The 17,291-nt window shown below is 46.2% G+C and overlaps 1 protein-coding gene and 1 long non-coding RNA gene across 4 annotated transcripts; both read left to right on the plus strand.

Annotated features, from left to right (window-relative positions):
- Positions 1–3,376: 3,376 nt before the first annotated feature.
- LOC148123760 (vomeronasal type-2 receptor 1-like) lies at positions 3,377–7,197 on the plus strand. 3 transcript variants are annotated; one of them, XM_087918876.1, is made up of 3 exons: positions 3,377–3,749; positions 4,242–4,473; positions 5,441–7,197. In XM_087918876.1, exons 1-3 carry the CDS (start codon positions 3,529–3,531, stop codon positions 6,251–6,253), a joined length of 1,266 nt encoding a protein of 421 aa, XP_087775002.1. In that variant the 5' UTR covers positions 3,377–3,528; the 3' UTR covers positions 6,254–7,197. The 3 variants fall into 3 exon arrangements, with proteins under 3 accessions (XP_087775002.1, XP_087775003.1, XP_087775001.1); XM_087918877.1 differs by having other exon boundaries at positions 3,379–3,749; positions 4,185–4,473; positions 5,504–7,191; XM_087918875.1 differs by having other exon boundaries at positions 3,381–3,749; positions 4,185–4,473; positions 5,441–7,181.
- A 2,153-nt stretch (positions 7,198–9,350) lies between these two features.
- LOC148123761 (uncharacterized) lies at positions 9,351–11,103 on the plus strand. Its single transcript, XR_015740542.1, has 2 exons — positions 9,351–9,875; positions 9,906–11,103. It is a non-coding gene; the product is annotated as an uncharacterized LOC148123761 (long non-coding RNA).
- Positions 11,104–17,291: the final 6,188 nt, after the last annotated feature.

A 17,291-nucleotide genomic window follows, 5' to 3' on the forward strand; every position in this document is an offset into this window, starting at 1 on the left:
GAGATGCCAGTTTAGCCTAAAGGACTACCAGGGGAAGACCATTCCTGTAATCGGCAGAGGCAAGTTCCTTGTCAGTTTTAAAGCTTTTAAAGGTCACCTACCTCTAGTGGTAGTTAACGGCAATCTCCCCACCTTATTGGGGCTCGATTGGTTCCCCCATCTCGGCCTAGGGCTAACAGGAGTCCATGCTGTCTCAACCTCAGACACTGACTCCTTATTCGCTGATTACTCAGATGTGTTCAGCGAAGAGCTGGGGTGTTATAACGGTACCCCCATCTCATTCTCAGTTGACCCCAGGCAGTCCCAATCAGGCTAAAACGCGTAGGGTCCCATTTGCTATTCGGCCAAAACTAGATGCAGAATTGGATAAACTGTTAAAACAAGGGGTCATTGAGCCAACAGATTTCGCCAAATGGGAGACGCCCATTGTCACACCCCTCAAAAAAGACGGTAGCCTGAGAATTTGCTCGGACTACAAGACGACAATCAATAAATTCTACAAGTTAGCGCTTATCCTGTGCCCGTCATTCAGCATTTATTACACACATTCGAACCAGGCAGCATTTTTGCTAAATTGGACATGTCTCAAGCATATCAGCAGTTCCCTGTTGATAACCAAACAGCGGAACTCCAGACCATTGTCACTCACAGGGGTGCCTTCCGATGCAAGCGTCTCCAATTTGGCGTAAGTGTTGCCCCAGGTATTTTTCAATCCCTCATGGAGCGGATTTTGCAGGGCCTCCCTGGTGTAGTACCCTACTTCGACGACATCTTAGTCTCGGCCAGGGACAGACCCCAACTCTTCCAGAGAGTTCGAGCGGTGTTAGAGAGGTTCAGACAGCATGGCCTCAAGTTGAAAAAAAGAAAAATGTGCCATTGCCACTAGACAGGTGGACTTTCTGGGTTATAAAATTGACGCCTCTGGCATTCACCCCTGGAGTCCAAGGTTAAGGCAATCCACGAGGCACCCACTCCAACCTCCAAAACTGAACTACAGGCTTTCTTGGGGCTACTGAACTTTTACGCATCCTTCTTGCCCCATAAAGCATCAGTAGCTGAACCCCTACACAGATTACTGGATAAAAAGTCACCGTGGCACTGGGGGCACAAAGAAGACCAGGCTTTTCACGCCGTCAAATCACTACTCACGTCAGAGGCGGTACTTATTCAATTCGACCCTAACTTCCCTTTAGTGCTGGCAGAGACGCCTCCCCTTTTGGAATTGGGGCGGTACTGAGTCACAGGCTCCCCAATGGCGCCGAGGCTCCCATCGCCTTTTTCTCAAGGACGCTCTCTGCAACGGAGCGCAATTACAGCCAGATCGATAAGGAAGCCCTAGCAGCTGTTGCAGCCGTGAAAAAATTTCACGAATTTCTTTTGGCCATTTTTCGAGCTGGTCACGGACCACAAGCCCCTCCTGGGCCTACTAGCCGGGGACAAACAGACCCCTCAAGTCCTTTCCCCGAGGATGACAAGGTGGACCCTCTTCCTAGCAGCCTACTCCTACAGACTTATACACCGCCCGGGTAAAACACTGTCCCACGCTGACGCTCTCAGTCGCTGCCCCTTGCCGGCTCCGGCTGAAGACCCTGCTCCTGTCAACGATTTTCGAGATCACCCAGTTGGACCTACCCATCACTGCCCTTGACATTGCAGCTAAAACCAGGCAGATCAAACGCTCGCCCAGGTGCTCGACTGGGTGAGGAGGGGTGGCCGGGGGCAATGTTGAAAACAAATTCACACCTTTCAAGACTCGCATGCAGGAGCTGTCCAGTTTGCAGGGCTGTCTGCTATGGGGCACTCGAGTGGTCATCCCGACCTCACTGCGTGCCGAGTTCTGGAAGCGTTGCACGACGGGACACCCTGGCATCGTGAGAATGAAGGCATTAGCACGCAGCTACGTGTGGTGGCTGGGTCTCGCGAGGACGTTGTCAATTGGGTAAGTTCCTGCAGCATTTGCCAGGAATCCCGTCCCTGCTCCCCCATTGCCACCCCTACTAGATGGGAAAGCGCCAGCGCCCTTGGTCCAGAATTCACATCGACCTGGCCGGCCCCTTGCATGGGAAGATGTTCCTAGTGGTCGTGGACGCCTATTCCAAATGGATTGACGTAGCACAGCTATCCACGACCACCACACTAGCAATCACCAACGTATTAACACGCCTGTTCGTAACGCACGGGCTACCAGACTCCATTGTCTCCGACAATGGCCCACAGTTCGCATCGACCGAGTTCAGCCGTTTCGCTGCCAACCTGGGCATCCGCCACATTTTCACAGCCCCATTTCATCCTGCCAGTAACGGATTGGCTGAAAGGGCCGTCAGGACCACTAAAGAAGCCCTGGCTAGGTTCAACAAGGATGACTGGCACCACAAACTCTCGCGGTTCCTGATGAGCCAGCACTCAACTCCTTGTTCAGTCACCAATAAGTCCCCAGCTGAGCTCCTGATGGGCAGGCGTCTGAGGACTGTATTGGACAGACGTCACCCACAATACTGCCCTGACTCTCCCCTCGCTTCCACATCGGGGTTAGACATTTTATCTTACAGGAGCCAGTATTCGCGAGGAATTTCGCTGGAGACCCCCTGTGGATCCCGGGCGAGATCGTAGCCATCACCGGACCACGATCGTATCGGGTCAGACTAGAGGATGGCCGCGTCTGGAGAAGGCACATAGACCAACTGCGTAGGCGCCTCAGCACCCTCGCCAGCAGGGATCCAGAGTCACAAGGGAAGGGAGCCTCATCTTCAGCCCCACATCCACATCATGCCCGCGACCAGTTCACACCAACAGCCGATCCTGTAGGCCCGAACACGGACAGCGGCGCCCAGACGGTTGACCAGCCCGATCCAGTCTACGGGAGCACATCCCGAGAGACCAACCCTACGAGCCCGGGCATGCCCGAACCGAGGGGCATACTGATGACACCTTGCCGGCTCTGCCTTCCCAGGCAGACCCGAACGGACAGACAGTGTTCCAGAGCTGCGCCGTTCCGGGCGCCAACATAAACCTCCTGCCTACCTCAGAGACTATGCGTGTTCGCATCTGGGGGAAGGGGTGTTATGTCCTGAGAACTCTAGGAGTTCTCACTCAGGTCCACTCACTTTGCGTGGGTGTTCTTCCCTTCACTCATTGGTTGGTTCTCCCCAGCAGCCAGCTATAAAAGCAGGCTGCGGGGTCCAACCAGTTGCTGATTGCTGCGAGCCAGTTCCCAGGCGTGGCAAGCATGGTCAGCCCTTTATTGTTATAATAAAGTATTGTTGCACTCATGCTCTGGTTCAGCCTCTCTTTTCCCAAACTTAACAGATCTTTTAGAAAGGATAAAGCTTGGTGAAGCTCTCTGGGACCAAGGTTTTGGGACAGGTGCAGGTCTGCTCTTGATTGCACCTTTCTCTCCTTTGCAGATGAAACTGAGTGATTCTCTGCTTAGATCAGGAAAGCCACTGGCACTTCTCAGAGTCTTTGCATTTCTCCAACTGTTCCTGTTGTTTGTGTTAGAAACAGGAAGTGGATTGATTAATGCCATGAATGATGGACCTCCTGCTTCTGCTTCTGCTGCTGCTGCTGGTGTCCCCATCAGTCTGTGGGAAGCTGAGAAGGAAATGCCCATTGAGTTTGGAGCACCAGGATGGCTACAATCCATGGAGCTTTTACAGGCCTGGAGACCATCTCATTGGTGTGGTCACAACTGAAACATATGTGTCGCCTATAATGTTGCCCTTCAACAGCCCTCCTATACCTTCTTCTTCGTAAGTCATGCAGGGTGATGGAGTTGCACTCCCTCCATGTGCAATTCTAACACTCTCCTTCTTTTCTTCTTATGTCACTTATTTTTGTACCTCAGGACCTGTCTAATTTCCTGAATGATTTTGATTTCCATGGCTTCCCTTTTTTGCCTTACTTTGTGGAAGAGAGTAAAATCCAAAGATGGAGTTTTCAAAAAACCTGAATGAAATCCAGGTGATTTTCCTTTCTCAGTTCGCTCATGAGTTCATCACTTGAATAATGAGCTTTATTTAAGTAGTGACTGAAACAATTGTAGTTGTGTCTCTCATTTGCATAATTGATCATTGGATTTGGATCAATGTTGGCCTAAGGCTTAGTAGGTTTGTGAAGGATTATATATTTTAGAAACATTTGTTGTTGCTATTGAATATAATAACATGAATATTGTTTTTCAATAGGAAGAGTTCTGCTCTAACAAATACCCTAAAATCAATTTTTGCTATTCAAATGGTCAGCAAGAATTCCAGGCTTCTGCACAATCTCACACTTGGTTACTACATCCATAACAACTATGGAAGCACCTTCCGCACTTCAGATGCCTTGCTGGACATTCTTTCCACTGGAGAAGCCAATGTCCCCAACTACGGCTGTGGGAGGAAGGAGAACCTCCTGGCTCTGATTGATGCAGCTGCCAGGGACATCTCCATCCAGATGTCAACGTTTGTAGGCACCTACAAAGTCCCACAGGTTTGTGTGTGTTTTTCTCTATCTAAGGTGAGTGGGGTGGTGGGGATGAACAACAGATCCAATATCTTCATAGAATTCAAGAGCAGCTTTTCAGAATATTAGGGAACATATCAACTATGTTTTAGTCTATTATGTTCATCTTCAAATTGACCATTAAAGCCCTGAAGAGCCAAAAGGTTCCTATAGAGGATATGCTACTGAATATTCAACTATTGAAAAACCATCCAGGTTTTGAGGTCCTCCATTAGCATATTCATTTTCACATATCAATAATATCTGCCTTATCCAATTGGAATCAAGTTGGCAATAGTCCTGTCTATGTATAAAAAATTATTGAGATCACAAGATCTGAAGAGGATCTTTGGGGTGGATAAAAGGAGTTCAGCTCCTGCCCTCATAGATAATTGTTAATTTACACAATTTCTGCTTTGTATAAATTCAAGGTATATAATTATTGGGTTAAAATTAAAGTGATGAAACAGACATAGTCCCAAAACAGACAAAATTTCAATTAAACACTTATTGGATTGTACAACTGTCAATTTCTGTTAGCAGTTGTGGTCTCTTAGTCTCTCGTACATCTAGAGAAGAAGCTGAAAAATTGCTTCACAAAGAATTTAGGATATAGAAGCTGAGAAAGAGGTTTTAGTAGTCAAAAATAACATATAATACAGACCTATATCTTAGATCCAGACATTTTATCTAACATCTGCTAATTTGAATCTAATTGTTGGAATTGTAAGGGTGACACAGAAATTTACATTGCATTTTTTTTGTTTAATATGATTTTGCGTTCCATTTTTAGATACAATCTTGTTAATATTCTGTCTTAAATATTTTAAAACCGTGACTAAGGAACAAACTATTCTTATATATTCATCAAAACAAAATTGGGTTTGTAAATAAGTATTATTTTGGAATTTATCTGGACCATATTGTAACACAGCATTCTTCATTACTTTTCCAGATCACTGTTCTAATTCCTTCAGAGGCTCTGAGTGATAAAAGGAGATTCCCCCTTTTCCACCAGATGCTCCCCAAAGAAGGATTCCAATACCCAGCAATCATCCAGCTGCTCCTCCATTTCAGATGGACCCTGATTGGTCTCTTTGCTTCAGACAAAGAGAATGGAGATAATTTCATGAGGACTTTCCCTCCGATGCTTGTCAGGAATGGAATTTGTGTGGTTATATCACAACGATTCAGAACAACTGGACAAACAGCACCCCTCAGGGAGGCCCTCTCTAAGTGGAGACAAGTCAATGTCTTTGTCCACTTCATAGAATATATTTCCATCTGGAACAGAATTTTTCCTTTCCATGAAGCGCTTATGCATTTGCCAGGAGCCATTGAAGGGAAAGTCTGGATCCTCACAAGTTTTTCACCGTATCTAATAAAGAAGGACATACTTCTCAAATACATCCATAGTATTTGGAACTTTGGTTATCTGACAAACAAAAGACCAACAGATGCTGCCTTTGAACCTTATTTCTTTGTGGAAGATCAGTTTCAAGATCATTATTTCCGCTGTTCCCTTTCCAAGCACGTCTTTTCTGTCAAAGGCCGCAGAAGATGCACCCAGAAAGCCCCACTGGAGACCCAGGAGAAAAGAAACAGGAAACGGATCATAAATAACCCTCATCCCTACAGTATCATTCAGACTTTGGCCAAGGCCATGAATGCTGCCTATTCCTCCAGATCAAGGAGGGGATGGAAGGAGGGAGAAAAAAGGTTGGGGGCTCCGAGGCTGCAGCCGTGGCAGGTATGGGGGTCCCAATAGGGATCCATTAATCTGAGATCCTTTGGAGAGGAAACCCAAAGGAGAAGGAGGGGAACATCTCAACCTTCTTGTGCTGGAAAAGGTCAAGAGATTTGCACCATTTAATTGCTCCTGTCTGACACTCTGGACTAACAGGGAGCAGATCTGAAGTTTCTGTCTAGCCTCTGTTGGAAGAAATCTCCTTCTGGGTTCAGTTCCAAGTGGGGAAGAAAGACGCTGGAAACATGGTGACTGCTTGGAAGATGGTTTAATGGTGGACAGGAGCACATGCCTTGGTTGAGCAAAGAAGGGCTGAGATGCTGAGAGTGCAATTGTTTTATGCCCTCTGTTGGGATTTGAATTGGAGCTTGTATTCTGATTGGTTGTCAGACTCCCATGGGGCCATGCAGGGCCAACTCTGTAGGCTGTCCTGAGTCCCAGGCTTGGATGAGCCTCGCTGGATGATGGTGATGGCTTTGGGCAATTCCTGTAGAGCTTTACCTGGAGTAGATCTTTGTTATGTAAAATAGAGTGGCCTAGGCCAGAGTAAATGGTCCATTAGCAAAGGTGGGAGGGGGGCTGAGTTGCAGGCTCTCTGAGTTTCTACTTTTCTTTTTAGGGGAAATATATTCTCCCTTTTTAGTATATCCTAAAATATTTTATTTTCCTAGGAGAGGGGAGGGTTTTAACTCCCAACACCTCTTTCCATCTTTGGAAGAGTGTTGAATCCTTCCTTGTCCAACTGAGAGATGTTGCAAGTTGGAGAAGCTGCTCTCATAATCTCCTCCTCGTCTTCTCTGAAGACTCAGTTTCAGGTTTCAGTCAAGTACGATTTTTTTTTGAAACAAATTTTATTAATTTTAACAAGAAACAAACAAGACAAAGCATCATCAAACACTAAAAAAAAAAACCCTTTCCCATAGGTCTTTACAAAGCAGGTAACACATTATTTTATATCATCTTATTCATCTGCTATTCAATCATCACACTTCTATTTTCCTCTGACTTATTTTAGCTTTTTTTTTTGTTTTAAAAAGAACAAATTTTGTTAACTTTACAAAACATACAAACAAGCAAGGCATATTAAAATAAAAATCTTTCTGGAGGAACCAATAAAACATACCAAATATAATATTTGCATTTACATTATCTACTCATCTTGATATCCTATCCCAATTTCTCCTTTTCATTCTGTTATCCAGATTATATTTCTTACTAATCAAAATTTTTTGCCTTAAAAAAAAAATAGACAAGACATACATAACATAGAACCTAAAAACCTCATTTCTGAAAGCTGCTTGATCCCGGGTTAAAACTCTTCGCACAGACACAAATTCAAAAAAAAAATATTTACTTTATATGTCAATCCATATCTTATTACCATTTTCAATTTTCTGTATAACTTCTTCCCTCTTTTATCTTTCTTAATCATATTTTATTTATCTTATCTCAATGCAATTCATAGTACTTAACATTTTTGTCTGTTCTTTTACAGTTATCCATTCATCTTTTTCTTTAAATATACTCTCCTGTAGACTAACTGGAGTAACACCTTTAACTCTTTTCCCTAACTTCACAATACTTAATATAACACTTAAATTATATTGAGATTCTGGTTAGTACATTCTAAAATTACACATCACACAAAAAAAAAACTTTATGAAAAAGCAAATAAGCTACAATTACAAAATATAAGCCTATAACCCACCAGAAATACCATAAAAGAGCAAATCATATGTACTAATACACATTCTACTCTGAATACACATAGAAAATCACACTTTTATGTACCTTCCAGAATCCCTTTTTCATTTAAATTACCCATTGTCTCTAAATAGTTTTTGTTTCTTAAAGTCTTGCTTCCCAGCATTAAGGTTTTTCACCCCCTCCTTTCTCATTTGTTTATTTTTCTTCTTGCCTTTTTTTCCCCCTTGTCTCTCCTCCCCCTTTTCTTCTTCTGCTTACTCACTTTCTGTTGTATTCTAACCTTATATCCAGCTTTCATCTCATTTTTCTCTTTTTGGATTGTTTTCTCTACCCTTAAAATCCCCTTTTTCTTTTCCTCTTCCTCCTCCTCCCCAAAGTGAACCCGTTGCTCATCCAAAATGGCTTCTTCTTCTTCTTTGTTCCAGTCGTCCTGCTGTGTAGTCAATTTTTCATAGGTGCGTAACGCCATCTCTAAAAATTGAAAAAGAGTGCCCCAAGAATCTTTTCCATCTTGCTCTTCTTTCTTGTATTTTTGCTATTGAGTTTTTAATTCATCCAAAAGCAATGCCATCCTGAAGAGAAAGATTTCTTCAAAAACAACCACCCAAATATTTTTAATCAAAAGTAATTCCAAAAGAATTTCAAAGTCACTAAAAGGTCCAAATGAATGTTTCTTTCAATACTTTTTTTTTACCCTCTTCAATTTCTCTTTATGGGGTTACTGATTGATCAAAAAGTTCCCATTAAAATGTATCTTTCTTTGAAATTCTAGGTAGTCTCCTCCTTTTTCAAGCTCTGCTCCAAAAAGTTTTTTCCTCTCCCCCCTTGCAACAACAATTTCCCTTTAAACGCTCAGAAATCCATACCTCCAATTCGGGCTTTCCAATTTCTGAGGATATTAAGTCCAAAGTCCAAAGTCCTTTCTCTGATCATTTTCGAGTTAAAATATCTTCGATGCCCAATGCAATTTTCCAGTTCTGCATTTAATGCTTCTGTGGGGTGGGAGAGTAAGTAGAAAAAAAAAAAAGGTTTCCCTTAGCAGCTTTCTCCGCCACTGTCTCTCTTCTTAGGGATACAATGTATCTTTCAGGCAATAAACAATTCCACTCCAGGGTTTTAAAAGCTGTTATTTTCCCGGTACAGCCAACACTTCCATGGTTTAAATCTTCCTTCTCCTCCTTCCTCCTGCGCAATCTTTTCCAGCTGCCAGCTTCTTGGTGGCGGCCATTATGACCGCCGCTGCACCGCCTTGAGAAAAGGAGGCTAAGCTGGGTGAGGAGGGGTCTGAGACACCCCCAAACCCCTTCCCAGATCCTCCCTATCTTCAGCTGCCTCTACAGGGCAGCCTTATCCTCCAAATCCATCTGGATCGGAGGCACCAAGACGGCGAGCACAGCAGGGATCGCGAAGAAATGCAAATCCCTGCTGTCACCGAAGCCTGGCAACCCGGAAGCCTCAGTCAACTACAATTTTGAGATTGTTTTCATAAACATGTATTTATTTACAAATAACTCAAGATGGCAAATGTCTCCAACACAGCTTCCTCTTTCATCCAATCTACTTTTATTACATTCAGAGACCAGCATTACATTAATAATAATAATGGAGAAAAATAAAAATAAATGTCAAGGGGCAGTTAGAGTCTGCCTAGTGCTGAGTCATGTGCAAATATGTGGCAATATAAATGTCCTAAATAAATAAATACATAATTTTGCATTACAGCAGAACAGAATTTGGCCCCATTCAGAGAAACTCCTTCCTACTGATCTGATAACTGCAGTTGCACGTAAAAGAGTTCCGTATTTCCCAGATATTACTAGAGGCGTCACAAAATGAACCCCTGAGTCCTGATAGGAGATGCCGCATAGCAGGCTCTGAACTCACTGGTGGGATTCAAATTATTTTACAACTGATTCTGTGGGCATGGCTTTAATTTGTGGGCATGGCTTGGTGGTCATGTGAGCAGATGGGTGTGACTTGGTGGCCATGTGACTGAGTGGGCTTGGCCAGGGGGCCATGTGACTGGAAAACCTAATACAATTGGTCCTCGCTTAATGGCCAGTTGCTTAGCAAGTGTTCTAATTTATGACTGATCTCCCCAGAGCTACTTGTCCTCAGGGCCCCAGTCTCAGCTCAGGCACTCTTTCTTTGTATCGGCCCCCTGAAACGGCTCTGGGAACTCCGTTGCAGCTCTCGGAGGTTAATTCCCTTTGGGCAGGGTTATTCGATAGAAATATCTTGTTGCTTTAAAGGCTGCTCAAATAAACGTTCTTGGGAAGAGCAGCCCCATCTTGTTGGATTTCCAGATCTTTGAGACCTTGTTTGAGTTCACTAAGTGCACTAACTCATCTCCCATCCTTAAAAGCCCTTCCCTGCAGAAGCCACGGGGACTGAGTACCAATGAGTAGTTGTGTGTTCATTTTCCCCAAAACAACAACCCTGTGAGTTGAGTTGGGCTGAGAGACTGGTCCCAAATCTCCTAGCCTGCTTCATGACCAAGGAGGGTCTTGAACTCACAGCCTCTTGCTTTCTAATTCACAGGCTTAATCAGTAGACCAAACTGGCTCCCTTGCATACTTATCAAGCTTGGCACAATCCGTCATCCAGTGCATCATTAATGTTCTTATATGAGATACTATAATTTATCAAATCCTAAAACCCAGATAGTTTTCTACTGCTTTTTAGTCATACAGTTGTTTCTAGGAGAAATCATAAATATTTTTCCGGAAAGTTGGTAATGTTTCAATAACATAAAAGTATATTTGCCTGAGAATTGTTATAAATCTTGTATAATAGCGATTTATCAACCCTATTATATTAATGACAACATAGAAAAATTGCTGACTTAATGACAAAATGTTGTATCTTCCCACTTTCATGAGAAAAATTTAAAAAACTAAAGATTATTTGAGTACCATTTTTAAATCAGTTTTTATCCACTTAATTATCATACCTTCCACCCCTCACTTAACTGGGTTTCTGATCACATCACAAAATTGTTTGTTACTCTTTCCTGAGATCGAGTTATATCAACAGTATTTCCATAATGTATTTGGGAAATGAAATAATATGTGAGGATGACCTGCATAGAGCACATAAGTTATGTCCCCCGCTTTCCCACAATCCATTTAGAAAGGGCCGTGATAGGAGGGAATGACTTTTGGGGGGTGGAGGAGAGATTCTGCCTGGGGAAGAACCAGAGAAGAGGAGGCAACCTACAGCTGCATAAAAAAGGGGTCGGTGGGAGATTTGTGCTTTCTGACTCCCCAAATCCTGTCAGTGCAGCATTACAGCGAAGTGGGCCTAGCTCAGGTTTCCTGTCTGGGCTTCCTGGGAGAGGATGACCCTGACAATTTTCTTCTTGACAAATTGATGTTTCTGATAACCAACCTGTTTGTTAAGTTTGAGCAATGAGAGGCTGAACCAGAGCATGAGTGCAACAGTACTTTATTTTACAAATAAAGGGCTGACCGTGCTTGCCAAGCCTGGAACTGGCTCGCAGCAATCAGCAGCCAGTTGGACCCCGCAGCCTGCTTTTATAGCTGGCTGCTGGGGAGAACTGACCAATGGGAATGGGGAATAACGCCCACACAAAGTGAGTGGACCTGAGTGAGAACTCCTTGAGTCCTCAGGACATAACACCCCTTCCCCCAGATGCGAACACGCATAGTCCTTGAGGTAGATGGGGGTTTGTGTTGGCGCCGAGCGGCGCAACTCGGGAACATTGTCTGACTGTTTGGTATCAGTCTGTGACGGTTGAGCTGGCATAGTGTCACCAACACTCTCTCTGGACTGGGCATCCTCGGAAACCACCGGGTTGGTTTCTGGAGTCAAACTCTCGTGGGTTGGATCCGGTTGATCAACTCTCTGGGCGCTGTTGTCCGAGTTTGGGCTGACCGGAGCGACCGCTGGCGCAGACTGGTCACTGGGTGCGGTGTGGCTGGGTGGCGGATGGGGCGGTTCCCCCTTCGACTGGAGACTCTGGATTCTTGTTTGCGAGGTTGCTGAGGCGCCTTCTGAGTTGGTCTATGTGTCTCCTCCAGGCGCGACCATCCTCCAGCCTGACTCTATGATCTCGGCCCGGTGGCGGCGATGACCTCGCCCGGAATCCAAAGTGGGTCCCCAGCGAAATTCCTTGCGAATATCGGCTCCTGTAACATAAAATGTCTAACCCCGAAGTGAAGCGAGGGGAGAGTCAGGGCAGTATTGTGGGTGCAGTCTATCTAATACAGTCCTCAGGCGCCGGCCCATCAGAAGTTCCGCTGGGGACTTATTGGTGACTGCACAGGGGTTGAGTGCTGGCTCATCAGGAACCGTGAGAGTTTGTGGTGCCAGTCATCTCTGCCAAACCTAGCGAGGGCCTCTTTGGTGGTCCTGGCGGCCCTTTCAGCCAACCCATTACTACTTGAGGGTGAAATGGGGCTGTGAAAATGTGGCGAATGCCTAGGTTGGCTGCAAAACGGCTGAATTCTACTGATGCGAACTGTGGGCCATTATTCGGAGACCAAGGAGTCGGGTAGTCCATGGGTAGCGAACAGGCGCGTTAACACGTTGGTGATTGCTAGTGTGGTGGTCGTGGATAGCTGCGCCACGTCTATCCACTTGGAATAAGCGTCCACGACCACTAGGAACATCTTTCCATGCACGGGGCGGCCAGATCGATATGGATTCTAGACCAAGGGCGCTGGCGCTCTCCCATCTGGTAGGGGTGGCGATGGGGGAGCAGGACGGGATTCCTGGCAAATGCTGCAGGAACTTACCCAATTGACAATGTCCTCGTCTAGACCCGGCCACCACACGTAGCTGCGTGCCAACGCCTTCATTCTCACAATGCCGGGGTGTCCCTGGCAGCGCTTCCAGGACTCAGGTGCCAGCGAGGTCGGGATGACCACTCGAGTGCCCCACAGTAGACAACCCTGCAAACTGGACAGCTCCTGCATGCGAGTCTTAAAGGGTGCGAATTTGTTATCAACATTGCCTCCCGGCCACCCTCCTCACCCAGTCGAGCACCTGGGCGGCATTTGGTCTGCCTTGGTTTTGGCGGCGATGTCAAGGGCGGTGATGGGCAGGTCCAACTGGGTGATTTCAAAAATGGCATTGACAGGAGCTGGGTCTTCAGCCGGAGGCGGGTAAGGGGCAGCGACTGAGTGCGTCAGCGTGGGATAGAGTTTTGCCCGGGCGGTGGATAAGTTTGTATGAGTAGGCCGCTAGGAAAAGTGTCCACCTTGTCATCCGAGGGAGAGGACTTGAGGTGTCTGTTTGTCGCCGGCCAGTAGGCCCAGGAGGGGCTTATGGTCGGTGACCAGTTCGAAAGAAGTGGCCAAAAAGGAATTCGTGAAACTTTTTCACGGCTGCAACAGCTGCTAGGGCTTCCTTGTCTATTTGGCTGTAATTTCGCTCCGTGGCGAGGCGTCCTGGAGAAAAAAAGCGATGGGGGCCTCGGCGCCATTGGCGAGTCGGTGACTAAGGACCGCCCCAATTCCAAAAGGGGATGCGTCTGCTGCCAGTACTAAAGGAAGGTTGGGGTCGAATTGGATGAGCACTGCCTCTGGCGTAAGTAGTGATTTGACGGCGTTAAACGCCTGGTCTTCTTTGTGCCCCCAGTGCCACGGTGACTTTTTGTCTAGTAATCTGTGTAGGGGTTCGGCTACTGAGGCTTTATGGGGCAAAAAGGATGCATAAAAGTTTAGAGTCCCAAGAAAGCTTGTAGCTCCGTTTTGGAGGTCGGTGTGGGAGCTTAAGTGGATCGCCCTGACCTTGGACTCCAGGGGTGAATGCCAGGCGTCAATTTTATAACCCAGAAAGTCCACCTGTCTAGTGGCAATGGCGCATTTTCTTTTTTTAACTTGAGGCCATGCTGTCTGAACCTCTCTAACACTGCTCGCACTCTCTGGAAGAGTTGGGGTCTGTCCCTGGCCGAGACCAAGATGTCGTCGAGAAGTAGGTGCTACACCAGGGAGGCCCTGTAAAATCCGCTCCATGAGGGATTGAAAAATACCGAAGGGCAACACTTCGCCAAATTGGAGCAGCTTGCATCGGAAGGCACCCCTGTGAGTGGCGATGGTCTGAAGTTCGCTGTTTGGTTATCAACAGGGAACTGTTGATATGCTTGAGACATGTCCAATTTAGCAAAAATACTGCCCGGTTGAATGTATGCAATAAGTGCTGAATGGCAGGCGCACGGGGTAGGCGCTAACTTGTAAATATTTATTGATTGTTGTCTTGTAGTCGAGCAAATTCTCAGGCTACCATCTTTTTTTGAGGGTGTGACAATGGGCGTCTCACTTGGCGAAATCTGTTGGCTCAATGACCCCTTGTTTTAGTAGTTTATCCAATTCAGCGTCTAGTTTTGGTCGAGATAGCAAATGGAACTCTCCGTGGTTTTAATCTGATTGGGACTGCCTGAGGTCAACGGTGAACGAGATGGGGGTTCCATTATAACACCCCAGCTCCTTGCTGAACACATCTGCGTAGTCAGCGAATAAGGAGTCAGTGTCTGAGGTTGAGACAGCATGGACTCCCTGTTAACCCTAGGCAACGAGGTGGGGAAACCAATCGAGCCCCAATAAGGTGGGTAGATTGCCGTTAACTACCACTAGAGGTAGGTGGCCTTTAAAAGCTCTAAAACTGACAAAGAACTTGCCTCTGCCGATCACGGGAATGGCCTTCCCCTAGTAGTCCTTCAGACCGAACTGGCATCTCTGAAGCCGGGTAGTAGATGGGGCTGGGGTGGAGTCTCTTGAGGTGTTCCACGAGATTATTGAGGCGCTGACCCTGTGTCAACCTCCATGCGGCACGGTTTACCTTCTAGGGAAGCGGAGAGGGAAATTTTACTGACAGAGTGGCAAGTACGCCTGGCAAGGCGGTGCGTCGTGACAGTTAATACTTGCCTCTGTGGTCCCGGAGTGCGAGGACGGGGTCTTTGTGCAGCGCTTTGAGGGGGCTTGGCAGACTCTGCGCAATGTGCCCCCTCTTATGGCAGTTGTTGCAAGCGGCTCCTTTAAACTTGCAGGTGGCCCTTTGATGTGATCCCCCACAGGCTAGGCACAGGGTGATGTGCTTGGGTGGACGGTGTATTCTTGTTTGGCCCCTACCTGCGACCGTCTGTCGTGGTGAGGCGATGGACATCGTTCTCATCGTTCTTGTAGCCTTCCCCCTTCCACCTCTTGAATGGACTGGGAACGCTGCTAGCTTGGCGCTTGGGCCCCTGAATTTACCCGGTGGCTGAGTTCGTTGCTAGCTCGGGCTGCTAGGGCCTCCTCTACCGCTTTTGGGTTTTTTGTGTAGAGGTCGCCGCCTTGGGAGGGGGTTTGCTTACAGACTAATATATCAAGACCATATCCTAATTGAATTTTTAAACCCAGGAACCCGACTTCTGTTGGATGTTCTTTTTTTGGGTGGTCATTGGGGTAGATTATTTTTTTGTTTTTTCAGTTTTATGAACCGCAGGAAAATTTGGGGGAGTTGGGGAGGGTGTGGGGTGAGGTTTCAAGGATCTTTCAAACCAGGAAGAGGTTTGTTCTTTGCCCCTTTCGGCACCAGTATCTTCTCTGGGGGCTCCTTTTTGGATTAAAGGCCAGATTTTTCTGTTCTCTCGTGAGCCGGGAGGGCGGATCGGTTTTAAAGGATCGGTTTGTTTTGCGATACCCTACTCTTCCGGCTTTAACCGCTGGGGCCTCGATTCGAATCAGGTTTGGGACGGCTGGGCTACCTCTTGCGAAAAATCTTCTGGTCACGAGGCTCGTGAGTTACTAGTGATATCAGCCTGGAGGGGTTTTTGCTACCTCTCTTTCTCTCTGTTGGTTACCACGTTCACAAGCTAGCTGTGGGAGGTGTCTTGATTAAAAGGGGCTTAATTAAGATTCTCTGCGCATGATTCCTACTCTCAACAAATTCAAAGACACTTTAATTTAACCCAAATGCAGAGCTCTTGACGGTGCTTTACTTCGTGAGCAGGGCGCCAGAAAACTCTTTTTCCGCTCGCCTTTCTCCCTGGCTCGGGGATCTTTTGCTTTTTTGATCGCTGGTTTATGCTGGCCGCCTTCGGCTGCGGATCGTTCCTTTTGCCGGCGCCTCTCTGGGCTAACGGTGGCTAGTACTCAGCGGTTGCAAAAGGTGCTTTGGTAGCCATCCCCCCCTCGATGCCAGTGTTAAGATTACAAAGAGGCAACTAGGCTGGGCAACAGTTTCTTTGCAAATAAAGGGCTGACCGTTTTTAGCCTCGAACAATTTGGGCAATCAGCGGTTGAACCCCAGCCTTTTTTTAGCTGGCTGGGGAGGAACGATAAATCGGAATGGGATCACACAAAGGTTGTGAACTCCTTGAGTCCCCATAACACGTTTTTCAGGGTTCACAAATCCCCCCTTTTATGTTTTTCAATATATTTTATCAAAACTATATTGTCAAATATTTTTTGTGAACTTTTTTTTCCACTTGTAAGATGAGTATAAAACCTTTTTTCCTTAAACTGTTGAAATTAGACAACTCAGGAAAAGATTAAAATGTAAAAAGCGTGGATAAGAAACAAGGTTTTCTTCTTTTAAATTGCTGCATGTTCCCATTCTAGTTCCATCCCTTTCCTGGAGAAGAATGAATTTGTCAATGGCCTCAGACATTAAACTCTCATTGACCCAAATGGAGAGGTAGCAGCAGAATCTCACGCATTTCAGGCCTCTTGGTTCTTTCCCAGGGATGTTCTCAAGAGAGAAACTCTGATGTATTTTAAAAGACAGAGACTTTCTATCAACCAAGATTATCTTTCACAGCTAAAAGGTACTCAACAAGGTAGGAGAAAGTTTTGCTGTCTTCTCTCCATTTCCAGAAGCCTGAGGTCCCACTTTCAAGAGGGCTGATGCTATTCCCCAAAGGTGGTTGACCTTCACCAGAACTGAATCTGGGCAGGACAAACAGGATTTTCTCCTCTTGAGGCTGCCTGGGAGGCTTCGATATTGTTCCCATTTTGTAGGACACGTGACATATTAAAGGTCTCCATCAAAGGGGTGAGAAACCCACAAGGGCTGGGAATATGTCCCAAGTAGGTTTTGGTTTGTCCTTGTGCCAGAAAACAAAGGGTGGCAATTTGCTGACCGGGGCCTAACAGGCTTGGGCCGCTCGGATGGGATTGAATGGCAGTTGGAGGTCCTTTTGGCTCCGGGGGAAAGCTTCCTCTCCTGCTTGGGGAAAAGTGTCCCCTGGGGTTCCATAATCTGGGAGGCTCTTAAGGAGGCCAGACCTGGCCAGACTCCTCCCCCCTTCACCCTCCTGGGGTGGAGCATATGGGCCTTCGATCTAGGAAGTAGCTCCAAGGCCAGTTCACCCAAAAATTAGTAAGATGCATCTGATATTACACCT

This window comes from Pseudonaja textilis, unplaced genomic scaffold, assembly GCF_049901715.1.
Source record: "Pseudonaja textilis isolate UNSWEBS1 unplaced genomic scaffold, rPseTex1.2 PTEXSCF114, whole genome shotgun sequence".
NCBI classification, from domain to species: Eukaryota; Metazoa; Chordata; class Lepidosauria; order Squamata; family Elapidae; genus Pseudonaja; species Pseudonaja textilis.